Genomic DNA, 18304 nt, shown 5'->3' on the forward strand with positions numbered 1-18304 from the left:
TTAGAACACAGCTGTAGTGGAAAAGCACCTTTACCGAGCCGAGCCATTCCGTGCCGTTCCGTGCTGTGAAAGTGTAGTGGAAAAGCGCCATAAGATCCCAGATAGCGGGCGTTAAATATTGCGTGTTTGGTTAGTTTACGCAAAACAGGTGCTCTATAGTAACCCGCTAAATGACAACACGTGCAAACCTCAGTATTCAAATGAGGGTTTTGCGCGTGGTAATCGTTTCCGCCATGGAGAGAGCGGACAGAGAGCTGGATGGACGAAGGGACAGAATGACATTTGATCCGATGCATACAAAGACAGCATGTGTGTTCATCTCTCTCGCGCTCTGTTTAGATTAATAAACACAAATCGCTACAGGGCCCAGCTCGTCATTGTTGTGATATTTACCCCAAAATCATATATTGCTATAATGTTTGGGATATTGACATTTGCCTTAGACATATGATAAGCTTGTGACAATCAGTTTAATAATGAAGCATGTAATGATTTTGGGGTAAATATCACAACATCATATAGTGACGAACAGGCAGCAGCTGCAGCGACAACCACACACCTATAATGTGTGTGTGTGTGTGCCGCCCATGATCCAGTGGATTAATAGAGAGCTCAGGTGGGACACACGGATCTAAATGCTCTGACCACTGACCAGAGGGATCAAAGACGGGTGAAGACAGCGGTGACGTCTCTCAGTCCGGGACCGGGACTGAGAGACGGAGCTGAGCAGCCAGGTACTGGAGAGGAGAGGAGAGGAGAGGAGAGGAGCGCACTGCAGGACAGACGTGCGCTGTGCGTAACGGCACGTAAAAGACTTTTAACACAGCTGAAAAACTGTTACAGAATTACTCAGACGTGAGGAAATGCAGAGATGTAAGATCATGGGGCTCTAGTAGGCATCAAATCAATAAACACATACGTTTTCACAAAGTTGTATCAGTTAGTACATGGTTTTCAGACGTGGTAAATAAAAACAGCCACCTGGGTATTGCACAAAAGTAGAATAAAGAAATCCAGGATAACTGAGCAAGCGCGGCTTGACCTAGTCTGATTGGCGCATCTTGGCTTAATTGGTTGCACGAACGCCGAGCCAGGCTGAGGAGCAGCGGCTTGGTCAAGCCAGGTGGAACTTATTCTCTCATGAGTAGACCACAGAGATTGATCACAGATTCACCGATGAGAGGATCGGTGTGGCTACTTTCCTCCAATCAACAGGAACTTAATGCTGACGTCAGGTGACTCACCTCTTAAAAAAAAAAAAGAAAGCACCGTCGCTGTCGTAAAGCTCAGAGAGAGCGCAGCGGACAACTGCGGACTGATTGAATGATCCAAAACTATAATCACAACTCAAGTTCCTTTCACAAATGAACAGTTGTGCACTTTGCCTAAATGATGAGCAGTGGAAGTTGATTCATTGCACAAATTCCTTATAATCTTAAGTACACAAGTAATACAAGTTCATACAGCAAAAGTGGCCAAAAGTGCAACAGGTGAAAATGAATTACTGGTAAATATAAAAACATGCTTCAATAAATTGCTGGTAACAATGTTATGAGGTGTATAAATTATTTGGAAGGTGGTTGCTCACAGTCACTCAATTTTATTCTCATTTTCTTACCTCAACCAATATTTAGGCCAATATATTAACATTTTATAAAAAATAAAAATAAATCTATATGCCATTTTTGCTCCATTGCTTTTTATGAGAAGCCAGTGATGTATAGCTACTAGTGGTCATAGAAAATATCAGATATGGACACAGATTTGTAAATGTATTTAGTTTGTTTATAAATCAGGCCAATATGTACATAAGAACATGGAATAACTGTAGGAAACACATTGATTTCTGATCAGAGTGGCTGCTGACTTCACAGATAAAGACAACAGAATCAACTAAGCCTGGCTAACAGTCTGGTCTGGAGCAGGCTAGCTGCAGAGAATAAATCACCATAGTAACTTGACCAGGATAGATTTAGCCTGCTTTTGAACAACCGACTTGAGGCTCAATTCAGCCAGGATAACCAACATATCCTTATCTAGGTTTTGTGCAATACCCGTTTGGTAAATCACATTGCGTGCGCTAAATAAATCAATTTGCATCTACTCCTCCCAGTATTTTGCGCGTTCTGGCTGAAACGCCCATTCATCAAGGCAAACACGCTAAATGGATTGCACGTGCTATTTTGCCCATTTGAGAGACGCAATCCTCGGTGCGCCCGGTTAGTAGATCAGGTTCCACATGTGTTTGCGCACGCAATCACGTTTGCACACGTTTTAATACACGCAAACCTTTAGTAGATCTGGCCCTAAATGTATTTGTGTGAAAGATCTTTAATTCACCTACCTGTCTCTCTCCTACCTATCTGATTGATGCATCTTCCTTCTACTTTCACTTCCTCCTCGTCATTAACTGTTTTTTTGTTTCTTCTTCCCTCATGTTACTGAGTCTCTGTCATCAACAGTCCTCTTTCTTCTTCTTTTCTGTCTTCGGCCATGCAGAACTGGAAGAGGCCCATAAGAAGTGTCACCCCTGCTGGTATGTCTTCGCCCACCGGTACCTGGTGTGGGAGTGCTCCCCTGGCTGGCTGAGGGTTAAGAAGCTGGTGAAGATCATGGTGATGGACCCCTTCCTGGACCTTGCCATTACTGTCTGCATTGTCCTCAACACGCTTTTCATGGCCATGGAGCATTACCCCATGACTGATGAGTTCAATGGCATGCTCAGCATCGGAAACCTGGTGAGTTGGATGGATGGATGAATTGATGGATGGAAAGCAGTAAGACTGAAACATTAAAGCAGAAGTAAGTGGAATGTTTGTGTTAATATAAGTCTTAAATAGTTCTATCTTCCGACAGCAATCACTTATATAGAGTGTTTGGTCTGAAACACGGGTCTGTCAGTCACTCTGCTCTGCTGTAAGCCGAGGAGAAAACTTTCCTTGTATCCTACAACCTTTATCCAATGAGGAGAGAGAACGGCATGAAGGGCTGTGTGTGCAGCCAAGGGATGCACGTGAATGTGGTGATGTAGGGACGAGGACCAATAGATCCATGACGAGGGCGGGGACTGCTAACTCCATCTGCTGACAGGCAGTTAGCCAAAACCACTGGATCGCTTACTTCTGCTTTAATGGAGATATGTGGACAAAAGATGCCCCCTTTCCTTCAAAAGACCAAATCTAACACCACGGATTAGGTGCAATCCAAGCTAGAGGTTCCTAACAGTCCACTTTTTTAGGGACTCAGTATATACTCAAGTGGATCCAAGCAAACAGATCGTTATGCTTAAAGGACAATTCCGGGCAAATTCAAATCGGGGCTGTATTTTCCTAACATTTTAGGTCTAAAAGAAGGAATCTTAAATTTAATGTCTCCTGTTTTGCGGTAGTTGTGTCTGTCCCCACATCGCCATGGCAGTGATGAATGGGAGTGGATGTAAGTTCTGCTGCTTAGGCTGTTTACATCCCTCAAAGCCGCAATGTTTTTCGACAGACAGCGTCAGATGGCGACTCAAACATGCACCCAGAAGTTTATTTACTTAAAGCAAGCCGACATGTTTGTAAAACTAGATCTAATTCACAGTCTTGCGGAGTCTCGCGCAAGACCCAAGTTGATGCCAGTAGCGGCCGGTCAATAGGGGGCGCAAGGGCGCCACCCCCATCAAAATCTCAGGAAAAAAAGTATAGACAAAGTAAACATAAATTACATAATAAAAAGTAATTACCATATCTGTTCAGTGTTCACTCATACAATGGGTTTTACCTTTACATGTTTAAAGGGACAACGAGGAGTTTCTAATCGGTTATAAAAAAGTCTCACGTTAATGTGGATGAATCTCCGCTACCCACACTTGTTAATGGGCCCATTTTCGATAAATATATCATTCTGTCTCTATCGTTATTTTGTTACTATTAGTGGTGGCGGAGATGCTGGTCAAGCCGACCAGCGTTTCTTTACTTTCAGTTTCGCAACGAGTCATGAGAATAACGTAGCTGAATCGCCGTTTATGGTCGGAACTACGACGGTATGTGAACCTCTTTGAACCTCTGACTTTAATTATTGATGAATGAAAACATGAGTCCGTCTTGCGCCGGTCAAAAGAATTTTACGGTGCGCGCGGAGGCTCATAAATGTAGTGTGAAAACGCTTCGCTTTTCCAAAACTCCTCGTTGTCCCTTTAAGCCTTTCCATTCCATATTGGGTTTATTCTGGCTTGTTTTATACATTTCAATAGCGAGGGGCGTGTGTATGTATGTTCTAAACTTTTGGCTTCCATGTGACTTCATGCTGGTCTCTAATTGGTCACTTAAAGGGACAACGAGGAGTTTTGGAAAAGCGAAGCGTTTTCACACTACATTTATGAGCCTCTGCGCGCACCGTAGAATTCTTTGACCGGCGCAAGACGGACTCATGTTTTCATTCATCAAGAATTAAAGTCAGAGGGTCAAAGATGATCACATACCGTCGTAGTCCCGACCATAAACAGCAATACGGCGGCGTTATTCTCATGAGCGTCTGCGAAACCGAAAGTAAGGAAACGCTGGTCGGCTCGCCCAGCATTTCCACCATTAATTAAAATAACAAAATAACGATAGAGACAAAACGATATATTTATCGAAAATGGGCCCATTAACAAGTGTGGGTAGCGGAGATTCATCCACATTAACGTGAGACTTTTTTATAACCAAATAGAAACTCCTCGTTGTCCCTTTAAAGATTCTGTGCCGGGCGCAGCTCTCTGTGCCCGTGGCGTTTGGGTCATTTTTCATCCAATCGGATTGATTCATGATACCTGTCAATCAAAGTCACACCCCTGGCAGCGGAGACGTGCCTGTCACTCAAACAGCGACAGATGCGCCCGCGTGCACATGGAGCAGACACACAACAACAACAATGACAAGAGACAATGGCGGCTTCAAAAGAAAATTTGGTTGTTTCTTTACGAAATAATCCTTTCACGAGGCGTTCGCTGGAGGAAGAAAGGATAAAGGAGCTTGGACCGGAGCAACCTGACTTAAAAATCCAGCAGCAGGCAAGTGACTGTGGACGGAGTTACACTGAGGCTTCTCCCGTCTGTGTTATGTCAAACACAGTTGGCTAGCTGGATGTGAAGTTAGCAATGCTCTTTATTTATCTTTATGGCCCCCCAAATTCTTTTAGCACCATCCGCCCACTGGTTGACGCGCTCGGTGTATTTACGTGCAGTCGGAAGCTCCCGTTTGTGTCATAAACACAGGAATATCAACTCATGACTTGCTTGAGGTAAATAAACTTCTCGGTGCATGTTTGAGTCGCCATCTGACGCTGTCTGTGGAAAAACATTGTGGCTTTGAGGGATGTAAACAGCCTAAGCAGCAGAACTTCAATCCGCTCCCATTAATCGCTGCCGTGGCGATGCAGGGACAGACACAACTACTGCAAAACAGGAGCATTTAAACTGAAAATCTTCAGATTCCTTCTTTTAGACCTAAAATGTTAGGAAAATACAGCCCCAGTTGAATTTGCCCAGAATTGTCCTTTAAATCTGTTCTGATCATGTCTGAGGTCCTGTGGTTGTTTTAGATTCACAGAGTTTTGGTACAGTAAGTGTTAGATGTGCAGTCTAAACCAGGTTTACAGAGAGTCACATTCTGTAGGTCATGCTCTCGGTATGGAACCCCTAATCACCCTTCATCATGTCTGTCTGTCTGTCTGTCTGTCTGTCTGTCTGTCTGTCTGTCTGTCTGTCTGTCTGTCTGTCTGTCTGTCTGTCTGTCTGTCTGTCTGTCTTCATTTGATGACAATAAGATAAGCATGTAAAAAAAAATGTAAACATAAACCAACAAGGTTAGTTCAGTTAACAATAAACAAGTTTACCAATCATGTGACAAGATAACCAGATGAATTCTATTTTGCCTACTTTTTTGTAAAATCTTCTTGAGGAGCAGAGTGAAGGAGCAGTTCAGGCGGGTTGAGGAGGCAGAATCTTTAGACTGCAATTCAAAAACCTGTGTGTTTTTTTTTTCTTTTCTGTGAGTAGAAAAGCGACGCAAGTTTCACTATTCAAGCTGACAGAAACAGGTCGGATAGCTTTAAATCACTCACTGACTAACTCTAGTGTTTGACCCTGCAGGTGAAGTGATGATCTTACAGAAGCTGATAGGTTGATGCAATATGGTAATTGGTTCTCCTCTGGTGTGAAAGACCTGCAGCAAAAATCCTCTGCTCACACATACACCAGCATTGTCAGGTTTCCTCATGTTCAGGTCGCGGAGTAGGGCGGAGTAGAAGTAGAAACAGGGGCTTGGCTGGCAGCAGTGGTGTTCACTCACTGGAACTGGGCCCAAAGATGAGCCACTGCGGGAGTATAACCTGGATCCAAATCAAGATGCATTTATTAAAGGGATAGTTCACCCAAAATTCAAATTTCACTCATTATCTACTCACCCTCATGTCGACTAAGGGCAGTTGCGAACGGAGCTCACTTTTCTTTGTCCAAAAAGACACACCAAAAAACATCCAAATACCTCCACACAGCTCGTTTGTGATGTCCCTCTTGTATTGAAGCCCCAACATGAGAAACTGTTCCGAAAAAAATTAAATAAGTCTATATTTTAACCCTCTAGGAGCCAAAGTCGCATTATTGCGACAGGCAGCATGCTTGGATAAAACAGCCCATATCTTTAAATAGGGGTGGGGGAAAAAATCGATTCATGTAAGAATCGAGATTCTTATTCTCTAAGATTCTGAATTGATTCATAATCTTCAAAAATCGATTTTTTATTCATTTTCCTCCGTCTCAATACGCGCCCTCACAGCGCCGTACACAGCGCTGCAGCACGCCATGGCGCTAAAAGACGCTCGTTAACCGCCTACAAACGTTAACTGATCTGACAAAGTGCAGCCAAACAGCAGGCTGAAGAGAGAGGACCAGCAGCAGCAGCTCCTCTGACAGCTCCTCTGTGGCGCTGCAGACAGGCTGCAGGTCAGCTGGCGTGAGAGCAGAGTGCCGTCTTTTTTTTTTTTTTTAGCAGCGCCTTTGTTACAGGTGATACATGTCTATGTGCATGTGCATGAGAACTGATTTTGAATCGAATAGACACCCAAATATTCACATCCCTTCAGTCCAGGCTTTTGAAAAGAGAGTAGCCTATAAAATCAGCTTGCTTCATGTAGCAGTTTACTTTAAAATGGTTCAAATATATTGCTGCTGAATAAATCTGAAACATGTGATGTGCATTTTGGGGGGGGAAATATGGCTTCTGATATAATAGTCTGTAGACATCATCATCATTCAACTTTTTCACATGGTCTGGTGTTAATAAAGCACACTAAAAATCGCAAAAATAAAATCAAGAATCGGTTGAATCGAATTGATTTGTGAATCGAATCGGTTGAATCGAAAATCGATTTTGAATCGAATCGTGACCCTAAAAATCGGAATCGAATCGTGAGCCACCCAAAGACTGTAAATGTACTCCAATCACACCCCTGTTCCTTTACTTTGAGGATGAGATGTCAATATAATTTTTTTTCCTGTGTAATTATATTCCAAATTCAGTTTTACTGGAAGTCACGTAATCCAATGGGGCTGCCACCCGGTGACGTCACAATATGCAAATTAGATGAGTACATTTACTCCTATCACAAACTTTAGGTCATTGTGAATATTTTTCTCATTTACACCATAGATTTATCTCTGACCACTTAAAAGCTACAGCCTTGTGAAATCCTGAAATCCAAACTTAATATTTTCATAAATAAACTCGGGCGCCTAGAGGGTTAAGCTTGTTTGTAGCCGAAGCTCCCAGTGTCTCAGTTCACTGCTTTGCCTGTGTCTGTGCAAATTTCACGCGAGATTCCAGCAGAGCACTGGGAGCTTTCGCTACAAACAAGCTTAAAATATAGACTTATTTAATTTTTTTTCGGAACAATTTCTCATGTTCGGGCTTCAATACAAGAGGGACATTACAGACGAGCTGTGTGGAGGCATTTGGATGTTTTTTGGTGTGTCTTTTTGGACGAAGAAAAGTGAGCTCCGTTCTCAACCATCATATGGACATGCAGTGCTGCACGGAGCCCCGCTGTAACTCAGAGAAGGCACGGAGGACTCTGAAAATTCTCCCAGGCCTTAGTCCACATGAGGGTGAGTAGATAATGAGTGAAATTTGAATTTTGGGTGAACTATCCCTTTAACCCTGTGACGTCCCTGTTTCAATTACAGTGTGTAAACAATGAATAATGAATGAGCAGTTGTGTAAAAACACAGAAACCCACATTTTCTTGGCCCATATTAAACAATGAGACCAGCTTTTTCATATTTGTCCATTCCAGATCCACAACCTACAAAAACATGAAGTTCTTCTAGACATGTTTCAAACTCCATAGATATCCTCTGCTAGGAGTGATATTTAGCTTAATCTGATTTTCACTAATAAAAAGTAAAAAATAAAAAATAAAAGACTCACTGGTAAATCTGCTTCAGTGCCTCACCCACTACCAGGGAACATTAATATGGTTAGACGTGGAAACATCAGAGACACACATGTTTAAGGCCCCACCCCCTGTGCAAGCTTGGTTTGGTTCCTTAAAAGGACATTGTGTAACTTCTCCTGTTATCTATTCACGAAAATCGATTATTTGGTTCAAAAGTCTGTTTTTCATTAACCAGTTATCCCCCCCCCATCAACAAACTGAAGTGTTCCTTTCAGCTCTGAATTAGCCGTTCATATCATATCTCCATGGAGCGGGTAAGCTCGGTGCTGGCTGCCATGTGGTGTCGCCATGTTTTTACGTTCAGTTGCAGCGTGACGGTAGGAAACCACGGAAACTCAGCGGAGACACCGGAGCTGTCGGCTCAGGTGGAGGTGGCGTCTGTGAAAAGTCACCGCGGTAACGCAGTGAGGAGGAATGGAGCATTACACTGATGCTGCATTCACCTGCAGTCGGGCAGACGGCCGTCGGTAACAAACCAGATGTTTTTCATTTTAGTCACAGAAGTCGAGAGAAAGCCGGTAAAACGTGGGTCAGGTAAACAATACCACATTGCCATGACAACATACTGTCACATGTATTGTTTTGCCTGGTGCTGACGGACCACTTGTTTACATAGAGGCTTGTTTATGCCGTTACGTGCAGTGGCTGTCGTCCGTCTGCCGTCTGCCCAATTTCACGTGAATGCAGCATGAAGAATACCATTGAGTTGCTTGTGATGTACAACTGCAACGCTAGATGGGAGGAATTCCTACACAATGTACCTTTAAATGCCCAGAAGTACATCAGAGAATTTCTTTAAAGTGATAGTTCAACTTTTTTGAAGTGGGGTTGTGTGAGGTAAAAACTGAGGTACATTAAGTACACTAGATGCAGTAGAAAGGTCTCTGCCCCCCCCCCCCCCCACTGAGAAACACCGACGCATCAAGCTGACCCAGACAAAGGCAGTACACTGTTGTCAATGAGGGACAATTAATCAGCATATTTTTCACCGTCTACGAGTAGTCCTGTCTCAAAATAATACACCAGTTCAAGAGTAGGATAGAAAGTAAAAACTTACAACGTATCAGCTGGTCGGAAAAAAGTTAGTTTATCTGGAACTAACCAACTCACTCGGTACTCCTCGGTACTCCTCCACACAGGCAGGCTCCACTACGTGCTGTATCACTTCGCCTATCAGCTGTTTGAATCAGCGGCGTGTGGAAGAGGTGGAGTGATACAACACGTTGCGGAGTCTGCCTGTGTGGAGGAATACTGAATGAGTTGGTTTGTCTTATTATTACTTCAGAAATCTGCACATATCAGGGCCCCAGACTAAGATTTTTTACTACGAGTGGCCACAATGGCCCCTAAATAAAAATTTTAGGAGCTCAAGCAGGACATTTAGGGGCCCACATATTGTGTAAAAATATTTTCTTAATAATGAATAATGATAATTAAATAACCAAAAAAGCACTTCATCAATGTGAAATCCACATGTGTTGTGCAGATCTACTGTAGATATTCTGATGTATGAGTTGTTGTTTGTGTATGTGTTGTCGTGCTCACTTATTGAATCTGCCTCTTTGTGACAGAAATAGTCACGTGCCTGTCTCTCTCTCACACACACACACACACACACACACACACATATACTCTCGCTGCTGATGTGACTGTTATTAGTGAGTGCTGATGTCAACACATGCACACTTACTTTCTGGTCAGAGTAGTTTTTCATCACTCAGTGAGTCAGACATTTTGCCTCTGCACAAATACAAACACACTCACAGTGCTCAGTGTCTAAAACTCCACGTCACCGACCTCAACAACACAAAAGTAGACAAAACATCTGTCTGGACCAGATCTGAGACCCACATTTCTTAGGCCTCTGGTTTACTTGCTCACAGACATTCTGTATGGTTACCACACAACAGTAGCTGTTTTTATTTACCCTCCAGTGGCAGGATATGGTACTTGTATGCAGGTCATGAATCAGATTAAAATGGTAACATTAATGCATTTTGCATTAACGCTGTCTTCAAATTCAGTATCCATATTTCTATCCTAACTCATGCACATTTAGTAGCATTGCAGTCTGGGGAAATCGATGTCCACACCAGAGCGTAAACCCTGGTGGACCCTTATGTAGGCTACTCATAACACTGGCTTTGGTCCACCATGAGGTCAGACACAGACAAGAGTGAATAGTTGGGTGGAGGTGGCCTGCAGGATTATGACCAACATGTCATCACTGTCCTCTGAGGCTTCCTGCCATTCTTGGGATTTAGTCATGTGGGGTTGGAGTGTGGATGCAGAACCAGTGATGACCAAAACAAACTGTCCCTCTGGTCTTTATACATACATACATATATATATATATATATACATATAATGTATATACAAACAGTCGGTAAATGGCGAGGGCGGGACATGGCACCTGTCAATCATCCACAGTCGGAAAATGAATGAGAGCAGACTCGGTGAGCTCGGGCTGATTAAAATTAGCCCATTTAGAGATATCCTGTGTTTTTCTTGAAACTATTTGATACTGTTGTCACTTCGGATTTCTCTAAGACTTGTAACAATCTTTTGTATATTATTTAGAGAATATTTTTTCCTCATCTTTTGTTGTGTAATGCAGGGAGGGCTTAGCCCCACTAGCCCATTGATACCAGCCGTCACTGTGTATATACATATGTATCTCAGTGATCATAATGATGACGAGAAAAGAAAATGCATTGTTCACCAAAACTGCACACTGGGATTTGATCCCAGACTGGAGTAAAATACTTGCTTTGACAGACAGTAGTTAAAGCAGAAGTAAGCGGAATGTTTGTGTTAATATAAGTCTTAAATAGTTCTATCTTCAGACAGCAATCACTTACATAGAGTGTTTGGTCTGAAACACGGGTCTGTCAGTCACTCTGCTCTGCATAAAGGGCGGCATAAAGGGGCATAAAGGGGCGGTCCTCTCTGTGTGTGCAGCCAAGGGATGCGCGTGAATGTGGTGACGTAGGGACGAGGGCGGGGACTGCTAACTCCATCTGCTAACAAGAAGTTAGCCAAAACCACCGGATCGCTTACTTCTGCTTTAAGTTATTGTGTCTTCAGTGTTTCAGAGGTGACCGGCCGTAAACCAGCTGACACCGACCAATTTTTTTGTTTGTTTTTTTGCGCACGGGTGCATCTATATGCGGCTGCCTCGGTCGCGGCCGTTGTGGCATTTGCCCATATTGCCCTATGGCCAGTCTGTCCCTGCACACACACATACACACTTGAACAAACACATACTTTAAATGCAGCAACACACTGACACCCACTTAATATAAGGCAGTATGAGGCGAATGTTGGATGAGCTGAGGGAGAGACACAGGCAGTGAGGCTTAAGAGATCAAACCACAGAGCAAACAGCTGAGAGAAGTAATGTGAGAATAAGTCTGAGTTTTCTCTAATTCACCAAATCACGAATGGAGCTGTTTTCACAAAGGTTTGTTCATGCACACATCAGCGGCTGGAACACACTGCACACTCCAGTTTAGATTAAGCAGTCACCAACTCTCAAGTGCATTTCAAAAGCCATGTGTCAAGAAAGGTCCTAACTGTCTCATAAGGTCCCATTTAGTATAAAGGTAGATGTCCATCTCTAGGTTCTATATTAATACTGTGAAAGCATCAAAGCCTCAGTCCACAGAGAAATGCACACAGCCTGTATTCAGAAACTGAGCCTTAAAAACAGCCGTTAGGACTTCTGTGTCTTTATTAGTATATCATAAAGCAGTCACCACACTCATGCCACACCACAATACCCACATGGAAAGAACCTATAGGTTTTAATATAGGTTTGAATATATGTGACATACATACATACGTTTTCATATACACATATATGCTAATATACGTATATGGTGTCTTATATATCCTCATGAGGATATATGCGCATATATGAAACCTATATGCAGTTCATCTGTGCATATATGCACCATATATATTAGCATATATGCGTATGTAATACATGAAAACGGCCAATTTTATGTATGTCACATATATTCAAACCTATATTAAAAGCTATAGGTTCTTTCCGTGTGGGTAGGGTTACCCTAACATTGCTTTATCTGACACATACACATAATACATACTCACAATAAAAAAAAAATCACCTCAGACCCAAATCATATCCTCCACAGGGAGTATGAGTTGGTGCCTTCAGGCAGAAGGTACAGGTTACCAAGCTGTAAGCTCAATAGATACAAATTCTCATTTATTCCATTATCAATTAAGTTACTTAATAACAGGAAATAAGTTGTGTGTGTGTGTGGGTGGGGGGGGTGAGCATGTTGTGGTGTGTAAAGAGTAATGTGCAATAATGAGTGTGTTGCTGTATGTATAGAGTAATGTGCAATAATGAGTGTGCTGCTGTATGCAAAGAGGAAAGGGTAATGTGCAATAATGAGTGTGCTGCTGTATGCAAAGAGGAAAGGGTAATGTGCAATAATGAGTGTGCTGCTGTATGCAAAGAGGAAAGGGTAATGTGCAATATTGAGTGTGCTGCTGTAGGTATAGAGTAATGTGCAATAATGAGTGTGCTGCTGAATGTAAAGAGGAATGTGCAATAATGTTGCTGTAGCAAGGGGTCAGATGGGCATCATGGTATTATTATTATTGTCTTTTTATTTTTATATGTATAGGTGATTTCAGGACATTGTGGGGGGCAAGGAGCTGGGGGATATGATGGGGATATGGGATATGATGTTGTGTTTGTTTATGGTCTTGATGTACTGTTTTGTTTATGTGTTCATGGCGTCTGGAGTCTCTAGTCTGTCCAAGACGAATTTCTCCCAAGGGAGACAATAAAGACTAAAGACTAAGACTAAGACTAAAGACAATACTGATGGTATCTTTCATGCTAATAGTGCACACTACCATTAGCATGTCAGGTCAGTTTGCAGGAACATCCCTTTGTTCTTAGCAGCTGAGCTCCTGTTGGCTTGTAAATAACCTCAGCTGCAGTTATAGGAGGTGACGTGTGTGTGTGTGTGTGTGTGTGTGTGTGTGTGTGTGTGTGTGTGTGTGTGCGTGCGTGCGTGCGTGCGTGCGTGCGTGTGTGTGAATCTAACTCATTCTGAAATGTCCTACCTTTTGGCTAACTCTGCCCTTCATTTAGCTTTGGTATATGTTTGTGAGTTTGAATGTGCAAATGGGTGTGTGTCCTTACCTGACTGTCATTGTGTCCCTGCCTGTATCTGCCCTGTAGGAGCCAATTTGCCACTACATGCCCATATTTTAGCGTTGTGTGTGTGTGTGTGCGCGTGTGTGTGTGTGTGTGTGATACAGCCTTTACCAGTGCTCCCGATGTTCATCACTGGTTTTCTATCAATCTGTTCTACATTTCTTGATTTCTGTCAATTAATACTACCTTGTGAAGAACATTTTATTGTTAGTTTTAATCATGTATTTGGCAGGTAAAACAGTTTGCACGCTGTCTCTGTTTCTTTGTCAGGTGTTTTCCGGGATCTTCACAGCAGAGATGGTTCTGAAGATCATCGCTCTGGATCCGTATTACTACTTCCAGACGGGCTGGAACATCTTCGATAGCATCATTGTCTGCCTCAGCCTCATGGAGCTGGGCCTTTCAGATGTTGAGGGGCTCAGCGTTCTGCGCTCCTTCAGACTGGTGGGTCTTACAGTCACACTGGAGACACAGTCAAATACCTCTGCACACAGAGGTGCATGGAAAGTACTGTTGTGTTGAATTATATATATACAGTGGGGAAAATAAGTATTGAAGGCGTCAACAGTTCCTCATGGTGAGTGTACACAGAGGCCATGGTGGTTGAGTACATTACTCATTGTTTACCTCCTGATTCCAGGTCAGTCTAAAGTGCTTCATGGTCAAATGATGTTCTTTTCAGTTCCAGCCCAAACAGAGAAACATGTCATTTGTAATTTGTAATTTATTTATTTAGAAGTCAGGACAATGCACATAAATAAAACACGTACCATAGTACCTGTAAATGTGCCAGATTGTAGCCCGAGGGCTAATTTCCATCTGGAGTCCTCTAGGCAGGTTGGTGTTACAATACAGTACAAAAGGTTAGAATACATGGACATCACATTAAAGGTGATTACATGTTTGGTTGGCTCTCAGCCACACCTTCAGGTAGCTCTTAAATGTAGTCAAGGTAGGGCATTCCTTTATGGGTAAGGGTAGTGTGTTCCAGATTGCAGTTCCTTTCGTAGACAGGGCATTTTGACTGAAAGAGGTTTTCCTGTATGGAACCACACAGTCCCTATTAGTAATTGATCTGGTGGTCCTCGTTCATTTAAATGTAATAAATTCTTTAAGTCGAGATGGCGCCAGGCCATGAAGTACTTTATATATTAAGCATACAGAGGAGAATTTACAGAAATTAGGAAAACTCAGCAAATTATATTTCACTAGAATGTTACAATGATGGTAAGAAAACAGTTTTTTGTCTAAGATTTTGAGTGCTTTTTTATACAGAAGCTCAACTGGTTTCAAGATAGTAGAGCCGGTCATGGACCAGCTGGTGATACAGTAGCTTAAATGAGAAAATATCATAGAGTGCAGAAACATCAGAGCAGCTGCTTCTGACAAGGATCCTCTGATTTGCTTGAAGTTGCAAAGATGAAATACATTTTTTTTGGATAACATTTTTTTAAAAGACAGTTTAAAATCTATAATCACACCTAAATATTTAAATTTGTTAACAACTTCCAACTCATCAGCAACCAAAAAACACCTGAGCGAGAAGGCATGAAAGAGGCAGATTGCTTTGACAGAAGTAAACAAACAGTTTTTTTTGCATTCAAAATAAGACACGAACTAGTAAGCCATGTTTGTATGTGTGTAAGTGCCGTAGAAAGCACCCGTGTTGCCTCCTCAGGATTTTTAGCTTTAGTAAAAATGACAGCATCATCAGCGTAAAGCTGGACATCCACATTTAAACAAAAATCAGGCAAATCATTAATATACAATGTGAATATAATGGGCCCCAATATGGACCCTTGGGGGACCCCTACTGGACAACCCATAAAAGAGGAGCTGGCACCGTCCACCACAGTTCGTTGTTCTCTATGTGACAAGTATGAGTCAAACCATTTAATAGATTGAGAAGAAAAATTAAAATGAGACAGTTTGGATAAAAGTACCTTATGATTGACGGTATCAAACACTCTTTTCAAATCTAAAAGAACCAACACATCCATGAACATCCAGATAACACTCAATTCTCTCCATGAACATGGTCAATGGAGTCTCGGTGGAATGGTAAGGTCGAAACCCAAACTGCATGGGATGTAAAGGAGTATGGCTATTGCCAAGGAAATCAATGACTTGTTTGGCGACCCACTTTTCAGGTACGATGCTAATAGGTCTGTAATTATTTAAGTCAGACTTGTCGCCAGCTTTAAATACTGGAGTAACTGAGGCCATTTTCCATGCCTTAGGTACAGTTGAGTTTTTGATTGATAGATTAACCAGATGCACAAGTGGGGGAGCTAAGGCCTCCTTATGTGATTTAAAGAAACTGGTGTCAAGCCCGTGTAAGAGTTGTTCAAATTACTTATGATATCAATAACTTCTGATTTTGTGATTTCTTGAATATTATATTTGGGCTCGATATTGTCAGACATGTTAGAAACCTGCTGATCAGAAACTTCCGAGAGGTGTGAACTGTTTCACCAGATCCTCTATTGAGTTTATGAAAAAATAATTAAATTCCTGAGCCAGGATACCAGGGTTTCTCACCAGCTGATTGTCGATTTTTTAATTCCAGACCCTTAGATTCCTGCTTGGGTTGTTTTCCTGTTAATTTATTCATATTCTGCCATATTTTTTTACTCTTACCTCTAGCGTTCTCAATAATTTGAATAAAAAAATCAGCTTTGGCCTTACGTAATTTTTTTAACAGAACGACTATTATTTACACTGAGCACAAAATATACTTTTGTTATATTTGAGTGAGACCAAAACTTTATTATTGTGAACAATTCATTAGTTTCAGGTGTCTACCTCATTTTATTTAAATGTAGCTATGTTTGATGCCAGAGACAAATGAAGGAAAGAAAAACCTAAAAAACTCTAAGTATTTATTTTGGTGTTGTTTAGGCCAGTGCCTTATCCTTATTTTACTCAGCTGTTTGCACTTTATGCTACAGTTAAACAATTGTTTGTTGCTACAAGCTGCATATTTCATTAAAAGTTTAATGAACTATCATCTTAATTGTCTCTATTTTAAAGCAGATATCAGTGGAATGTTTTTGTTAATATAAGTCCTAAATAGTCCTACTTTCCGTCAGCAATCACTTACATGAAGTATTTCAGCCTAAACAGGAGTCTCTCCGTCACTCTGCTCTGCTGTAACCCGAGGAGAAAATTTTCCTTGTGGGATACAAGTGTTATCCAATGAGGGGAGAGAACGGCATGAAGGGCTGTGTGTGCAGCCAAGGGATGCGCGTGAATGTGGTGACGTAGCACGAGGACCAATTGATGCCTGACAAGGGCGGGGGCTGCTAACTCATGGTGCGTTCAAGGAAACTCGTACTTTGTGTTTTTCCTTCCTGTGAAGTCATACCAGTTCGATCTGGTACGAGTTCACGGGTCGGAAGTTACGAGTGGCCGTTATAGGGAACTTTCACAGACAACAGGACGGTAAAAACACGAGCTACGGGTTACCTGGAACGCTACCAAGTCGTAGTTGTGACTTGAAGCTGTAACTTACGGTTTCAAAAGCCTGCCTTGAACACAGCATTAGCCGAAATGGCCGTGCCGCTGTTATCTGCTTTAAGTTAGCATATACCTTAAACACTTCAAGCTGAAAGCTAATGATGGTTATATAAGAGCAGCTGCATGCTGGTGCGATAAGCTGTATGTTTTACATTCAATTTACGTATGATCCGATTAGTCGACTAATCGAAAAAAATAGTCGGTGACTAGTCGACTATCAAAATAATCGTTTGTGGCAGCCCTAGTGGATTGCTAGGGTTGTTACCGACATATTTCAAAATTTCATATCATCAGCCTGATTAGAAATATATTTACGGTACTGAGAAAAATGTTTGTGTTTAATACTTATTTCCCCCACTGTATACTATATGCACACACGCACGTGTATGTGTATGCGCATGCACAAGCACACACACACCACCCACACACACATTTGATTTTTTTTAATCATTTGCCTTTCTTTCTTTCTTTCTTTCTTTCTTTCTTTCTTTCTTTCTTTCTTTCTTTCTTTCTTTCTTTCAATGTATTATTTCTACAAAACAAAACAAAAAGCCTTTCCTGGCCACCTATGAGAAGCTAAGTAGGCTAAGCTAAGTGAACACTGATGTCTGATGATGAGGGGACACAAAAATATAAAAATCAAAGCAGCAAAGCGATGTCAGAGACAGCATGTATTGACAGCTGATATGTCAATGAAGTGGCAACAGTGGGCAGGACTTGTCACAGCATGCAGGGGATACAATTATTGGCTGGTGATCACCAATGTCACTCAAAACAGAAGTTCAGCTGCGGCCGACATCACAGCACAGACTAACAAGGGCCGCGTTTCCCAGATTTGTTAAGAAGCTCTTAGCGCTAAGATCTTCTTTGAAAGAAGAACGTGTTTCCCAGAGTCGCTCTTAGCTTAAGAAGATCTTTCACTAAGAAGGAAATGTAAGATCGAGCTGACCCACTCTTTCGAGTCTTCTTAGCGACTTTTTAGCACTTTTTCAAGGCAAATCAATATCACACTAAGCAAGATTTAAACAGTGCACATCGTATGTTTAAAACATATTAAATTATGTGCCGAAATAAAAAATAGAGATAAAAAATAAAATAAGAACAATA

At 41.8% G+C, this 18304-nt stretch overlaps 1 protein-coding gene across 4 annotated transcripts in view; it reads left to right on the forward strand.

Annotated features, from left to right (window-relative positions):
* LOC146967037 (sodium channel protein type 5 subunit alpha-like) overlaps window positions 1–18304 on the forward strand; it is a 468832-nt gene that overhangs the window by 256025 nt on the left and 194503 nt on the right. For all 4 annotated transcript variants that reach the window (XM_085763726.1, XM_085763723.1, XM_085763724.1 and 1 more), the window contains 2 exons: window positions 2500–2738; window positions 13949–14122. In XM_085763726.1, coding sequence (XP_085619852.1) covers window positions 2500–2738; window positions 13949–14122 — 413 coding nt within the window. The remainder of the gene's footprint in view (window positions 1–2499; window positions 2739–13948; window positions 14123–18304) is intronic.

Source organism: Trachurus japonicus, chromosome 20, assembly GCF_045865225.1.
Source record: "Trachurus japonicus isolate A0001 chromosome 20, Traja_1.0".
NCBI classification, from domain to species: Eukaryota; Metazoa; Chordata; class Actinopteri; order Carangiformes; family Carangidae; genus Trachurus; species Trachurus japonicus.